Genomic DNA, 15,777 nt, shown 5'->3' on the forward strand with positions numbered 1-15,777 from the left:
GACCTCACGTCGGCAAACGAAGGAAGCGCGGGCACTACAATTCCCAGAATGCCTTTGGCTCCCAAGCGAGCCTTGCTTTATCGACGCTGTCAGGAACCGCTGGCGAGGCCGAGAGAAGAGGAAGAACGGCAAGATGGCGCTGACCAGGTTGGTTGAGGGCCTGAAGCGGCACCCTGCGAGGCGGTGGGAGCAGATTCCCCCCCTCTCTTTTCCGGAACTCGTTTTCTTTTGAACCGGAGTCCCAGGTTTTTGTTTATGGTAGTCGGTTGTGAGGAGGTTACGATGGCGGCGCAGTTTCGCTAGTGAGGCCTGGACCGATCCGGGCATTTTCCTGAGAGGTTGATCCGAAGGCCTCGCTGTTTTCGTGGGGGTGGGGAGGCCTCTCTCCCTCTGGCATGTCTAGTAACGGTGGTGGGTTCCCATCCACGGCTGGTGCGAATCGACCGCGATGGGGGCGGGGCGATGATCTGGGTTGCCGGATACGGGTACACTGATTGAGACGTGGTTTTGGATTGCTGTCGGCCGCACCTGGGCAAGGATTTAACCTCAGCCTGGAAACTGTTTTTGTACCCCGCTCGGTTTTCATACGGGATGCCCTGTTGTGTTGGGAAAGGGCTTCTTCGCATGATTTATGTCCAGGCGGGGTTTTCACACGTTACGTTCAATTCTATACACAGAATTTGAGCTGTGCACTTGTAGCGTTATTCACACGCTACGACAGTTGAGCTCTACGGAACGCACGTGCTCATTTGTAGAGACGGTTTGTACCTCTGTTCAGTGTAACGTGTGAACAAGGCTTTGGGGACTGTGGCATGAAGTGGGCTGTAGCTCCGTAGTAGAACACTTGCTTCGCATGGAGAAGGTTCTATATTGAGTCATTGGCTGCTCCAGGTAGGGCTGGGAAATACTTACACCTAAAATCTTCTGCAACAGCTAAATGGACCATTGCAGTTTGTGTTTCCTCAAACAAAATGTTTCTCAATATGCTCTGTTTACACCTTCAGCTTACCAGGAGTAGTCAATTGATGCAGTGCATGTATGAAATAAGCAAGACAGTGTGAAAGCCATGTTTACATTTTCATGTGCCATTGTTACATGTTAATCACATGTATGCACGGTGAAAATACTTAATATACAGTGGTACCTCGGGTTACAGACGCTTCAGGCTACAGACTCCGCTAACCCAGAAATAGTACCTCGGGTTAAGAACTTTGCTTTGGGATGAGAACAGAAATCACGCGGCGGCAGCAGGAGGCCCCAATAGCTAAAGTGGTGCTTCAGGTTAAGAACAGTTTCAGGTTAAGAACGGACCTCCAGAACAAATTAAGTTCTTAACCCGATGTACCATTGTATTCAACTTTATCAAACCATGTGCAGGTTTCAGGATTTTTTCTGACATGTTGTTTCTGTGTGCTGCTCTGGTTCGCCAGAAGCGGCTTAGTCATGCTGGCCACATGACCCAGAAGCTGTACGCCGGCTCCCTCGGCCAGTAAAGCGAGATGAGCGTCGCAACCCAGAGTCGGTCACGACTGGACGTAATGGTCAGGGGTCCCTTTACCTTTAGAGGCTGGAGGGGATACGCAAGGGAAATAAAGTTATTTTGCACACATGGAAATCTGTTGTGCCAGTGGAGCTACAATGTTGGATACAGCCCACTGTCTTTTCTGTCTAGTTGGAGTAATGCTCAGATATGCTCATGCTTTAAACCAAATGTTTATTGTAACATCAGCATTGCAAACCAGTGGAAAGGAAGAATGACTTTGTCACAAGAACTCAGAATGGTCTCTACCTAAACCACCTTGGATTTTGTATCAGAACTGTAGCACCAGGAACCTGAAGTTTAGGAAGGAAAAGAGCTCTTTAGAGGCAAATTAGAGGAAATAAATCAAAAGCGCAGAACTGCAGTTTCTTTGTAAAACAGTTTAATGGAATAAGAACAATATTTCATGTGTTGTTCTAATGTGTACAGATATAATCCAAATATTAAGTTCCTTCTTTCTTTTTACTTAGTTTTTTGCCAGCACCAACTCAGCTATCTCAAGACCAGCTGGAATTAGAAGAGAGGGCAAGATCTCAAAGGGTGAGACAGACTGCATTGGTGTCATCACGAAGGGAGCCACCCCCTTACGGTTATCGGAAAGGATGGATACCACGAATGTTAGAGGTAAAGAGTGGTGTGCACAGTTGTTGACAAGAATAATTATTTTAGTTACTTTAGAGAAGTGAGATCTTGGCTTTTGAATGTAAGGGCCTATAATATGTCTGTTTCTATAACTCTGCTGCTTACATAGATACCCATCCTAACATTTAGTTCAGTGGTGAGAAACTTGGGGCCTGCCAGATGTTGAATTACGTCACTCCTGACCTTTGCTCATGCTGCCTGAGGCTGATGGGATTTGGAGTGTGACAACATCTGCAGAGCCAAAGGTTTACTGTTCCTGAACTTTGTTGTATATTTTCTTTTTTCTTCAGCTTGTAAACCGCCTTGTGTATAGTAATATAAAAAGGCAGTATACAAATTAAAAGTGAAATGAAATGAAAATCCTAGCCTTTGCTGTTAGTTTCTGAATGACTAGTCTAGTACTAACAATACCTTCTTGTTTCTTTTGCCCATTTTGTAATCCTTTCCAATTTACTTTACTGTATAGGATTTTGGAGATGGAGGTGCTTTCCCAGAAATTCATGTTGCCCAATATCCTCTGGATATGGGCCGAAAAAAGAAAATGTCCAATGCATTAGCTGTTCAAGTGGATGCAGAAGGAAAAATAAAATACGATGCTATAGCTCGGCAGGGACAGTCAAAAGACAAGGTAATAGACTTCCCAGATGCTTGTATATAGATACAGTTTTATTGTTATGGATATTGTTATATTTTACTTGGCTTACCAATTCTAATGCAACCTGGAAAAGTTTTGTTATGAACTGTAGATGAGTTTCTCACAAGTCCAACAGTACAGTGGCAGAACATGAGATTTATTTCTTGAAAGTATAACATGGGAAGACACTTTTCTGAATTGCTACACTCTTAAGAAATAATATAGGAACACATTTCATAGCATCTGCCTATTATAAGGATGTGAGTCTTTATGTGGTCACATAGTCAACATCACTGAGGCCTAGTCTCCATATGCAGCAAAATTGTGTAATAGAGTGGGCTGTACCACTTCAGGCTGCAGGGCAGCATTCAAAAACACAACCTTCCATCCTCAGTTTGAAGTACTACAGCCAATTCTACCATCTTAGAATATTTCCACCTCATTCTGCTACATATATAGATCCAGGACCTAGAGTATTGTCCTTAAGCAGGCACCCCCAAACTCGGCCCTCCAGCTGTTTTGGGACTACAGTTCCCATCGTCCCTGACCACTGGTCCTGTTAGCTATGGATGATGGGAGTTGTAATCCCAAAACAGCTGGAGGGCCGAGTTTGGGGGTGCCTGTCCTTAAGTGACTAAGGAGTAGGTGATTTGGCTGTTCTCACAGTTAGTTGCTGAGAGTGTTGGTGCCCACTGCACTACTGTGGATGCCTACGCAGTCTACGTGTCATGTTTCTGGGACCAAGGAAAGTAGAGATTGGGGAATCTACTTAGCTTCACCCAAGAATGGGAAGCCAACCAAAGGGATAGATGCTTGAGCACTACTTTCCTTGGTTGCAGGAAGTAAAGGACAGCGAAGGTGGAGATAGTTATATTTTCACCATATTAGCCTATGAACACACCAATTGTTCTGCCTTAAAGATCCAGTAGCCTTTAAAGTGAAAGGGAGACAAAACTGCACATACAGCTAAATATGAAAGTGACCACACCAGCGCTGCCTCTTCGGTTATGCAGCTCGGCTTCTCCTTTAAAAAGCAAATTGCCTTTTGAGGCTAGAACACACCATGCATACTCTGCATGGATACTTACCTGGCTCAGTCTTTACCCAGCCAAGGTGAATGGCAAAGCCTCTTCTCAGTGCATTCTTATTAACCAAATAGGGAATCGAGCCTGTCTTAATTACTGTGAGCTTTAGAAGTGAGTGTGAGACTATGATGAATCTGTGTTAATTATTTTGAAGTAAATGATGTTTGTGTCATGTGAAGTGGAAATGTGTTTCTACCTAGTATTCCTAATAGTTCCTCAGAGTGTGATCGTCCCCACACAGACATATTCTGCTGTTTTTCCTTCAGTAGTGTGAGCTATTTCTCCAGGATCAAGGAAAAAGACAGTGTACCCAATGCTCAGCCTCCATGCATATAAATGCTAAACATGTGGAAAAGAGAGGGCGAAGAGCATTTTGAACAACCTCCATCATGTAGCCTTGTGTTAAGAGTTGCACTATGGGAAAGAACCAAAGAGTCATGTGGGTCTGTCCTCCCAGTAGGCAGGACTCACCTTATTGCTTTGAGGAAACGTTTGTTCTCCATACATGAATGGGCAAGTGGGTAATTGCAAGCCTGTTATTACCAGTAAGGCTACCACATGGTACTCGGTTTACTATCATTTTCTCATAAACAGTGGATAATGAATCGTGGCTTTATCATATTCAGAGCTTACTTGTTTTAATGTGGCTAGAACATCATCTTCTTTCATTCTCTGGGATATTTTGAGCTCTTAAAGTGAGCTTGGTTCTTCATGCTTTGAGATTCTTGGGGGTTTTATAGTTAATTACCATGAAGAAATATTGCTATTCAAATGTCCTTCATTTGGCTTTGTGAGATGTGTTTCCATTGATACTCATTTAAAGGGTTGTTAATTCTGGAATACTTGGATGAGAATTGGAAAATCGTTCCTGTGCTAAATTATTAGTTGAGCTACAGGTCTGTTTTTATAGTTAGGCAAATGCCATAAAAAATGGAGAGGTGCTGCTTAGAGCAATCTCTTTTGGAGTGAATACTTGCCTCCTTGAGTAATGTTGAGCAATTAGTCTCAGTTTATGGATATATAGAACAACTTAATTCCTGGTTTGCTAGGACTTAGTTCTCTATTTCTTTATTTTTTACCATCATCCTTTCTTGTATATGTTGTGTTTTGGATATTAGAGTTTATAATACATTTTTTAGCTTTCACAGTTGTGTAATTATACACATGCTTTGAGAAAACTGTGTGGTATTACTGCCTCCCACACAGGCAAAAGATTAAGCAATCACAAAAGCATGTCACAGTAGTTTGAGAGAAATTACCTGGTAGCACCACAAAAAATAACACGTGTTACCATTTCTCTTGGCTCCTAGCATAGTCTATAGTAAATGGTATATAGATTAAGTTTGGTAGACACGTTTATACATGCATCCTGCTGCAACATAATTGCCTTATCCCATTTCTAGATGGCAAAGGGGCACTAGTTCTTGAACCTGAATAACATTGCCCAGAAGCTCTTAAAACGTGACCTTATTCTTTAAAGAAGAAAGCTGCCACAAAAATGCAGTGATGTTGATAGCAAATGCAGTACATGCAGCAACCATTTTAGGCGCGTCTGGTATGTGTGCAACCTCACAGGCATGCATCATGCCAAACCCAGATGTGACCTGAAAAAATGGGGGGGGGGTGCGGAACTGGGTGTTTGCAGGCTTCTTCAATGGGTGTTCAAATTATATGCAATTTCATGCAACCCCCTCACAAACGGAGTTGCCTATAAAATGAACTTCTCACAAATAAGCCCTCAATAATTCAAGCTTATTGACACAAATGTGTTTCACTTGTTCTGGTCTCAAAAATTAATAAATATGACAGCTTTGCAAAGCACTCTGTGTTGTCTGCTTTTTCTTAACCAATCAAACTCCATAATGCTTGCAATTTGTGCAACTTTTAAAGTTTCAGACAGCCATTGCACAAGAGGATGAGCTATTTCCTTGCAATTATTATTTTATTTATCTTTTACCTTCTGTTTTTATGTTTTGTATTTTAACGTTAGCCACCTTGAGTACCATTTGGTGGAAAAGACATAAGCAAAATATCCCAGTAGCTCCAAATAGGGTATGAAAGAATTCCAGGTTTTTGATCAACTCAACTTTGATTCTATGGTCATGATAAAAAGGCTTCTGATTTGGAATTCTAAATATATTCATAGTGTTTGGCCCTCATATGGACAATTCTATTTTGGAAAGCTAATCTAGTTTTTTGTTTTTTTTAAATTAAAAAAAGCTCCATAAATGAGGAGGGAAACGAAGCTCCACGAGTATGCAGGATTTTTTGTTCATTTACAGTATTCCCTTTTCATAATGCTGTTTTCAATGTTTCAGGTCATTTACAGCAAATACACAGACCTGGTTCCAAAGGAAGTTATGAATGTGGATGACCCTGATCTGCAAAGACCTGATGAAGAAGCTGTCAGAGAGGTATTGTGGTCAGTGATGCACCTAACTATTGAAGCCACTTGTATCTCGTCCAAGTGTTTAATGTAACATTTCTGATTGCAGCTTACAGAAAAGACTCGAGCAGCACTGGAAAAGTCTGTCTCCCAGAAAATTGCAGCAGCCATGCCAGTCCGAGCAGCTGATAAACTAGCTCCAGCTCAATACATTCGGTACTGGACAATTTTTGGATTGTTGAAATTTCTTTGTATGCAAAGTTAATGTAAGGCCTTTTTGTGAGTGTGAAACATAACCATTATCTCAGGCCACAAGCAGTTACATGAGTGTTAAGAAATTATTGCTGTTTAATGAAATGTGATATTAGTCCTGTTACAGAGAACGTGATGTACTTAGCTATGCATAGGAAACTGTGTGGCTATGTGTTCTCTTCTTGGTCTGTTTCTGATAATGAACTTTCTTGCAATAAATATATTATGGTTTTTATGGCCCATAAATGGTGAATAGCACAATGAGGGCTGTGAAGCTACCTTCAAATATATAGGTCTGAAATATAGGGTATCCAGTTGGAAAGATTTTTACTATCCTACCAGTAAAATTGGATAGGAATTAGAACGTCGGGCTCTGCTGTGTGATTGAAACAGAGCTCTGTAGTTCAGTGTGTGCTCAGTTTGAAAGAACAGTGACACATCATCTACTTCTGCACTTCTACTCAAGTGTGTATGCTTGGCAATCCAATGTCTGTGAGCAAAACTAAAATTCTGGCAAAGTACAGTGGTGCCTCGCAAGACGAAATTAATCCGTTCCGTGAGGCTCTTCGTATAGCGGTTTTTTCGTCTTGCAAAGCAAGCCCATTGACAGCTTAGCGGATTAGCACTATTAGCGGTTTAGCGGCTTTTAGCAATCAGCTGTTAAGCGGCTTATCAGCGGATCAGCTGATAAGCAGCTTAGCGGCTTAGGAAAAGGGGGGGGGGAAAGGGGAAAAAACCCGCAGGAACTCGCAAGACATTTTTGTCTTGCAAAGCAAGCCCATAGGGAAATTCGTTTTGCGAAGCGCTTCCAAAACGGAAAACCCTTTCGTCTAGCAGGTTTTCCGTCTTGCGAGGCGTTCGTCTTGCGGGGCACCACTGTAAGTAAGAGACTCATTAGAGGGTCTGTACTGATAACTGAATTTCTTCCTTGTTTTTTCAGATACACACCATCACAACAAGGTGTGGCCTTCAACTCTGGTGCAAAACAGAGAGTTATTAGAATGGTGGAGATGCAAAAAGACCCCATGGAGCCACCAAGATTCAAGTAAGAATCAGAAATGTACAGCTATTGTGCCATAGAGGGTCCAGGGGTGGAGATTGACATACTAAGGTTACTATATTTTTCAACTCATTAGGATTAACAAGAAAATTCCTCGTGGACCACCATCACCTCCAGCTCCTGTAATGCACTCTCCCAGCAGAAAGGTAATGGACAACTGTGACAACTCTTATGTAACATTTTTAAACATCTGATGCATAAAGTATGGAGGATTCAAGTGTATGTATCAACAGACAATCTGTTGGGGGCCATTGGGCAGGAACTGTTTTTCTCCAGCCTCAGGGAAGTTAACAAGCTATCCCAGCATGAGACATGATGGAGAGTGGGAAGGACATGGATTACAATAAAATGTAGTTTTGAGGTGTCAGTTTAGACAGTTTAAAAAATGGATGGATGTAAGTTCTTCTAAGTATCTGTATTGGTACCACTGCTTTTTAACTTGTTGATCAATGGATTCGAGTTGGGAGCAAGCAGTGTGGTGGCCAAGTTGAGATTGACACCAAATTATTCAGTTTGGTGAAACCCAAGATTGTGAAGAGCTCCAAAAGAATCTCTATAAACTAGGTGAATGTACAAAAGAATAGCAAAAGTGGTTCAATGGAAATTGAGGGGAAAGATCCTAATTTCACATATTACGCCAAGGAGATCTGAGAGCAGTGACTAACCAGAAAAGAAAGATCGGGTTTGTGGTGGAGAGCTCAGTGAAACAGCTACTTGCTCTGCAGCAGCTGTGAAAAAGATAAGTTCCATTTTAGGAAACCTTAGGGCATCTCAATCAAAAATATAATTGCTGCTAATGCCTGCAGCCACACTTGGAATATTGTGTGTAGTTATGTTTGTCATACCTGAAAAATGATATTGAAATCCTGAAAATAGGTGCACAAAGGGACAACTAAAAGGATCAGAGGCTGCAGCAGCTCCCCTAGAAGTAAGAGTACAGTGTCTGGGGATTCATAGTTTATAAAAAATGTAAGCAAGGGGAAATAAGTTTCAGGGCCATAAAATTATGCACAGCATGGGGAAAGAGGATAGAAAGTTGTTTTGTCTCCTTGTCTCATAATACTAGAACCAGGGTCATTCAATAAAGCTAGTCACTCTGAGAAACAGGTTGTTGGGCTAGATGGATCTTTGACCTGAGCTAGAATCATGGAATTGTAGAGTTGGAAGGGACCACAAGGGTCATCTAGTCTAACCCCCTGCAGTGCAGGGATCTTTCGCCCAATGTGGGGTGCGAATCCACAACCCTGAGATTAAAGAGTCATGTTCTACCAACTGAGCTATGTTCCCCCTGGTTAGATTGTCTAGTGATGTTCCAGATTTTTTGTTTTTCTTTTCCCTATAGCTTGTGGCTAGACTTGCTTGCTTGAGAGGTCTGGAGCCATCTATTCTGTAGGCACCTTGGCATGGTAAACCTTGTTCATTCATTCCTGATAGCTACTTGAGCAATGTGGTGATGTTTGTAAAAGCCATGAATGTTCTTTGGGCTACTATTTGTTGAAGAAACTTTCAGTGCTACCAATAAGGATTATGTGAATTAAACTCATTGAATATGGATGGAAGTTCCCATTTTGGGGAGTTGGACTGGATAAACTGACCTAGGTTTGGTATCTGAGGTTTAAACATTCAGCTGCTGTTGCCAGAATTGCTGATAGCTTCTCTTTTAGTTTTAGCTTTCCAGGAGATGCAGCTTGAATGAACATGACAATTGCTGGGGGGAAAACATTTCACTGTGTTTTGTTGACACTTCCTATTTGACGGTTCATGGCTACTCAGCTACTGTGTTTCAGAATGGGAATGAATCCCCGCCTCTCATTGGTAAAAATGGGGGGGGGGGGAATCTAAAATCTCTTTACCTCTTCTCTGTTCAGATGACCGTGAAGGAGCAACAAGAATGGAAAATTCCTCCTTGCATTTCAAACTGGAAAAATGCTAAGGTAATTAACTTGTCATAACGTCAAACTGTAATGTTGCATCCTGCTGGGGAAACTCCTCAAAAAATGATCTGCAGTCTGAATGATACTTTAAAGCATCCAGAGCTGAGTAAACCAGCTGTGTTCAGAAAGGAGGTTGCAGTGATAGGGCTTGACTCTTCTCTGCCTTTTATCTTAAAACTGCCAAGATGACAAGGGCAAAGAATTTGCTAGATAGTAAATTGCCGTTTTGCCGTGATCAGCTGTGGTTAGGCAAAGGAAAGTATTTAAAATTCCCTCATACTGCTGTTTGCAGGGTATGAAACCAATTTGCCCTGATGCTCTCAAGCCTTTACCAAAAAAAAGATATATTCTTGCAGTAGCATCTATTTATCCAAGTCATTGGAAGTGTTGGACTTGAATCAGAAAGAATTAGATTCAAATTCCCACATTAACCCTATATGATTACCTTGGGCCAGTTGTGTACACTCAGGCTAACATACTTCACAGGACTGTTGCTATAGACTGGAGTAATCATATATACACAATGGAGTTGGAGCAGGATACAAATGGGAGGAATTATAAAATTATTTACTGGTTCACATTTATGGTATTTATAGTAACTAGCTTCTGTTGCAGTAAGTGTGTATATGTACCCCCTTCTCTGTCTACCAACTAAGGTCTATGATGTTGCTAGAGAAAGCTCGTGCCACAATAAATTGGTTATTCTTCAACTGCCTCAGCTGCCTTTGTGTCTCTCCTATACTCTGAGCTATTTTTCTCTTTTGCAAAGGCCCTTTGTTGTCCTATTCAGAGAACAATGACATTGACAGTTCAGTACTTGCAGGAAGAGGGAGTAGTGATGAATTCCTGTGGTGTTTAGGATAATCCTCCTTGTTTTTAAAACTTCTGTGGCAGGTCTTACTAAGAGAATATCACATTGAGGCCACTGAATATGTCATAGGTGCAGGGGTTTCTTTGATTCTTTTAATAAAACTTTAGTTTGTAGAAACATGATTAATTTCCCCAGCAACTTAAACATGTTTGGTGCTACTTTCATTTGGAACGTTATTCCCATTGTTAAATAAACGTGCTGAGGATTGCAGCTTCAGTCAGATACTTGGTGGTGGTGGCACTAATCACTCCTGCATTTGTTGGGATTCTTCAGTATACAACAAATAGTGAAAAGGGAAAATGTGTTGCATAGATAGAATCAAGGAAGTTTTAAAGACCATTTTAAATCTGGAAACTGAGGGAATTGTATTACTTTAACTAATGCCATAAACAGGGGCTTGGTGTATGGAGGATTACAAAAGTAGGAGCCAAACAATGCAACTACTTGCACCTAGAGCAAATGAACTGCCCTGAGACCTTCGGGTATAGGGCAGTATAGAAATTAATTAATTAATTAATTAATTAATTAATATTGAATTACAAGTAAGGATTTGGGGCAGCTTCTTGGCATGCCATGTCTTTTCCTTATTGATCAACTGTCTTGTCTGTTTTTCCTCCAGGGTTACACCATTCCATTAGACAAGCGTCTGGCTGCGGATGGCAGAGGACTGCAGACTGTCCACATTAATGAAAACTTTGCCAAGTTGGCTGAGGCTCTCTACATTGCTGACAGGAAGGTCAGGCTATAGTTGCTTCTCTGCAGTGCATCTTTCTGAGTAATTTCTTTCCACAGAATAAATTTGAGCAGCATTGCAACTTTTAGCCGGTTGCTTGGAAATGGCTTTGTGTCAGTAGTGTGGCATGGCTTCTATACTGTTCTTTTAGCCCTCGCCTAGTTTCTTGATTGGCCCAAAGCAGCTGGCTGTTTCCAGTTCTGGACTGTACATCCTGTTTTATATTACCACTCAAAAGCATAAAAACTAGGTCTTCTTGTTCTCTCCTTACCATCCGGCTGTGCTCTGAATCTTGTGCAGGCTCGTGAGGCTGTGGAGATGCGAGCCCAGGTGGAGCGGAAGATGGCCCAGAAGGAAAAAGAGAAGCATGAGGAGAAACTCCGGGAAATGGCCCAGAAGGCCAGGGAGCGAAGGGCAGGGATCAAAACCCATGTGGAGAAAGGTATATCCCATCCTCCTGCGGTTTTCATAAAATATTCCAAAGAGGGTTCTGCACATGACAAGTGTACTGACCTTATCAGGAAGACTGCACTATATGCAGTTACAGAAGGATGGCCTCTACGTGCATAGCGTTCCTCATGCAAAAAGAATGCAGCTCATTTCTATGCATGTTTATGTGGAAGTAAGTTCTCCTTTGTTGAGTGGCGTCCAAGTAGGTGTGCATACAATTGTAGTTTAAATGGCTTCTTGTTAATGGAATGTAACCTTTAGATAAAAACTGGGGAAAGCCCTAAACTTGTTGGGCCAGAAAAAAATTAAGTATTTTGTGAACAAGTGTAGAAATGTTAAAAGACCCTTCAACTTCTGAGTACTTAGTCCACCATCCACTGTGTTCTTCATAGCTGCAAGTTCAGCTTCCACTATGTTGCTGTTAACTCACATAAGAGATGGCTGCATGTAATTTTGAATTTCAAATGTATCTGTGCAGAGGATGGAGAAGCTAGAGAACGTGACGAAATCAGACATGACAGACGAAAAGAGAGACAGCACGACCGGAATCTTTCCAGAGCAGCCCCTGACAAAAGGTAAAGTTGTTCAGCTAATAATAACTGGGCAGTATACTACTTGATCAAGGTAAATGTAAAACTTTTGATTCTAACCTAACAAATTAGCATTCATTTGGTTGTTCTTTTGTATTAAGTTACTGTTTATATAAAATCTATATACCACTTCATTGGAGAAAACCTCAAAGCAATTTACATGATTTGGAAATGTACATACCTGTAGTGAAGTGATTTCTGGTGTGCTATGGCACACTATTATGTTAAAAGGAGTAGTATGTGTCGATTTTTGTGCTTCTATGTATTAAGTGCTTGTGTGTTCTTCTACATAGCATTAGTTGAGGCTCTGTATAGCACTAGTTCCTTAGTTTCTCTCTGTCAGCCCCAAAGGAGGGACCAAGGATGTATTATGATGGGATCTGCATCTGATAGGAACAAGATTCAAATAGGTAGCTGTGTTGGTCTGATGCAGTTGAAATATATAAAAAAATAAAATAAATTGTCCAGTAGCACCATAGAGACCAAGAACAAATTTAGTTGGTCTCTAAGGTGCTACTGAACAATTGTTTTATTTTTTAAAATATTTTGATGGGAACAAGTTAACTTTGAAGATTAGCATGGAGAACATTAAACAGTTAGACAATCTATGGCCTTTTAAAATGTGGGAAGGGGTTATGGTTTTGTTTATTATTAAGATATTTATTGTTGTTTTTATACTGTAAACCACACAGTAATCCTTGGAGGAAGAGAGGTATATAAATTTAATAATACCACCATGATCTTGTTTTTGATGGTCAGACAGGAGAGTGACACTGTAGAATGCAGTATTTACCCTTAGGCAGGAATGATGCTTGGATAAAGGCTTGAATGTGTCAGGTTCTCCTGTGGCCATCATGTAGATTTCCCCCCACCTAGTTTACTCTTAGGCTGCACACTTTGTGCCAGCTGGACTAGCTGTCTATTGTATTTTGAGAACCATTTCTTTGCAGGGTGGATTGATTTTTAAATCACCCAGAAAAAAAACATTAATGGATTAAATTTGCATCTGAAGATTTAAATTGTTTCAAATCATTTCCCTTGTTTTAATTTACGCACTTCCTGAGCAAGCATACATGTGAAGTAGCTGCTAGAATAATTAACACACAATTAATTGTGTTAAGTAGCAATTAATAAGAACCTTTATACAATATATTCCACAACTTCTATGCAGCCCAGTTCTTTTGCGCAACAGAATAATACCTGCTTTCGAGACAAGGGGAATAGTTTAATTTTACAGTCTGTTTCTGTTTGGCCTTTTCTGTATTACCTGTATTACCTTTCTGTATTCTGTATTACAAGCAAGATAACTTCCTTGAAGTTGAATACCAAAATCCAAAGACGTTTAAAACTTGTTCCTAACGACCTAAGAGGACTTTAGGTTTGTTTGTTCTGAAAGAGCACTTCCCTTGCTGTTGTCCAGGCTTGTATGGCAGGCTATTTTTTGAAGTTGAGAGTTTCAAAAACAGTTTGTCATGGTGTGAAGTCAGCTTTATGAAGATGGAAAAATTCAAAGAAACCACTGGGTAGTTCAAATGTCATTTATGACTACGTTATTCCTGTGTTCAAGCAAATCAGCACTGCTTCCTCAAAGCATGTCTAGCCCCCCCCCCCCCCGCAACATCTTTATTGTGAATAGGCAAACTCCTCACATGGAAGTTTTAATTGTTGATATTTTTGCAACATAACCAGTATACATTGTTGTTAACTCAGGTCGAAGTTGCAAAGGAATGAGAACAGAGATATTAGTGAAGTCATTGCCTTGGGTGTTCCTAACCCTCGGACATCCAGTGAGATCCAGTATGACCAAAGGCTCTTCAACCAGAGTAAGGTAAGTAATGCCATCCATTGCTCTGGAAAGTTATCACTACGTTTGAAGGAGACAAGTGCCATGTATATGGCCAGATGTACAGCATTAAAAAGATAGCTATGACATAAAATAAAAATACCCTAAGCCAGGCATCACCAACCTACAGCCCTCCAGATGTTTTGGGCCACAACTCCCATGATCCCTAGCTAACAGGACCAGTGGTCAGGGATGATAGGAATTGTAGTCTAAAACATCTGGAGGGCCAAAGGTTGGGGATGCCTGCCCTAAGCCATAACATGTCAACCAATAGAGTGAACAAGCCATATTTTATCTGCTTGTTTTCCAAATAGCTCACTGTGTTGTAGGTCTGAAAACAGTTATTTGAGCCTATGTTCATAATTTTCAGCAATTCTAATTTAAAGTACTCAGATGACAACAACTAGGAACCTGTAACTAGTGTGTCTTGCAGGTTATACATTTGTTGTGGAAAATATTAGGCTGGTGGAGCGTGGGTAGGAAAGAAATTGGACTCTGAAGACACATGTCCTCAAGATTATTTCTGTAATGAAGGGGCAACTACCAAGCACTCTCTACTGTTGCGTTCCAGACCTAGGGAGGCCACAGGAAAGGGCCTATTAAAGCAAGAATGGGATAGCCCTATCCTAGAACACAGTGAGTGAAGGAAAGCAAACTCAGCACTTCCTCCGGACGATACAATTAAACAGCTTCATTTCCTCTACAGCACTAGATTCTAACACCAACCTGTGCCTTTCAGTTGTTAGGAATTCAACATGTAAATTAGGGGTGGGTAACCTTTGGCCCTCAGGAAAATTTTATGCAGTACTGATTTTAAAAACCATCTGCAAGTGATCAGTTCAAACCCCTGGCATACAATAATCTGCCCACCCCCACAACCTGCTAGGCTGAGGTGGAGGAGGCAGCAGAAAGAGATGAAGAGTCCCCCCCCCCTTTGGCTCTGACCCTTCATCATGTGCCTCCTACCAAATTACCCCTAAAGTAGGTAATGTGGCCCTCAACAGGAAAAATGTGTGCCCACTCCAGTATAATTTAATACAAAATAAGCCACCTCTAAATATAACTTAATATTACCAAAGCCCCTCAATGAGCAGTGGTTAGAAAACTATGGGTACGTTAAAAGTAAAATGCATTGCACTATCCTGCAGTATTGCCTTCATTATGGGTAAATTTAGCATTCACTATAATAGTGTTTTGAAGCATGCAGCACTTCTCTTTAGCGGAGAAGAGTGCCCTCTGACACCACTGTGGTTGGAGGCTAAACCTGAACCTGGTATCCCGAGCCATTGAGAACCAAGTTTCTCCTTTCATCTGAATAGTTCTATCCTTTTCTCTTACGCTAGTATGCAACAAAGTTGGGACTTGTTGGTTTTATGAGTAATTTCTGTTCTCCCAGAGAATGCTGTATTCTGACTCTGAATAGCAATTTACCTAATGCGGTTAGGTAGGCTTCGGAGTAGTATTGATGACTTCTAAGGGAACCTGTTTTTGGACATTGTGCTTGTTAGTATCCAACTAATATAGATGGTTTTGGTGTTCTGCTAGGGTATGGACAGTGGCTTTGCTGGAGGAGAAGATGAAATTTACAATGTCTATGACCAGCCCTGGAGAAGTGGTAAAGACATGGCCCAGAACATCTACAGACCTAGTAAAAATGTGGATAAGGACGTGTATGGCGATGATTTGGAGGCACGAATAAAAACTACTAACAGGTATGGAAATTTCAAGTATTTCCAATTGTATTTTTACTACTAGAA

The 15,777-nt window shown here is 41.1% G+C and overlaps 1 protein-coding gene across 1 annotated transcript in view; it reads left to right on the plus strand.

Annotated features, from left to right (window-relative positions):
• Positions 1–15,777, plus strand: part of SNW1 (SNW domain containing 1) — a 16,509-nt gene continuing 732 nt past the window's right edge. Inside the window, exons 1-13 of the mRNA XM_081862198.1 lie at positions 1–147; positions 2,011–2,164; positions 2,649–2,810; positions 6,220–6,315; positions 6,397–6,503; positions 7,480–7,584; positions 7,676–7,745; positions 9,468–9,533; positions 11,024–11,140; positions 11,438–11,579; positions 12,066–12,162; positions 13,888–14,005; positions 15,566–15,732. Coding sequence (XP_081718324.1) covers positions 134–147; positions 2,011–2,164; positions 2,649–2,810; positions 6,220–6,315; positions 6,397–6,503; positions 7,480–7,584; positions 7,676–7,745; positions 9,468–9,533; positions 11,024–11,140; positions 11,438–11,579; positions 12,066–12,162; positions 13,888–14,005; positions 15,566–15,732 — 1,415 coding nt within the window. The 5' untranslated portion in view covers positions 1–133. The remainder of the gene's footprint in view (positions 148–2,010; positions 2,165–2,648; positions 2,811–6,219; positions 6,316–6,396; positions 6,504–7,479; positions 7,585–7,675; positions 7,746–9,467; positions 9,534–11,023; positions 11,141–11,437; positions 11,580–12,065; positions 12,163–13,887; positions 14,006–15,565; positions 15,733–15,777) is intronic.

The sequence above is a fragment of the Podarcis erhardii genome (genome assembly GCF_964252035.2).
Source record: "Podarcis erhardii genome assembly, chromosome: 1".
NCBI lineage: Eukaryota > Metazoa > Chordata > Lepidosauria > Squamata > Lacertidae > Podarcis > Podarcis erhardii.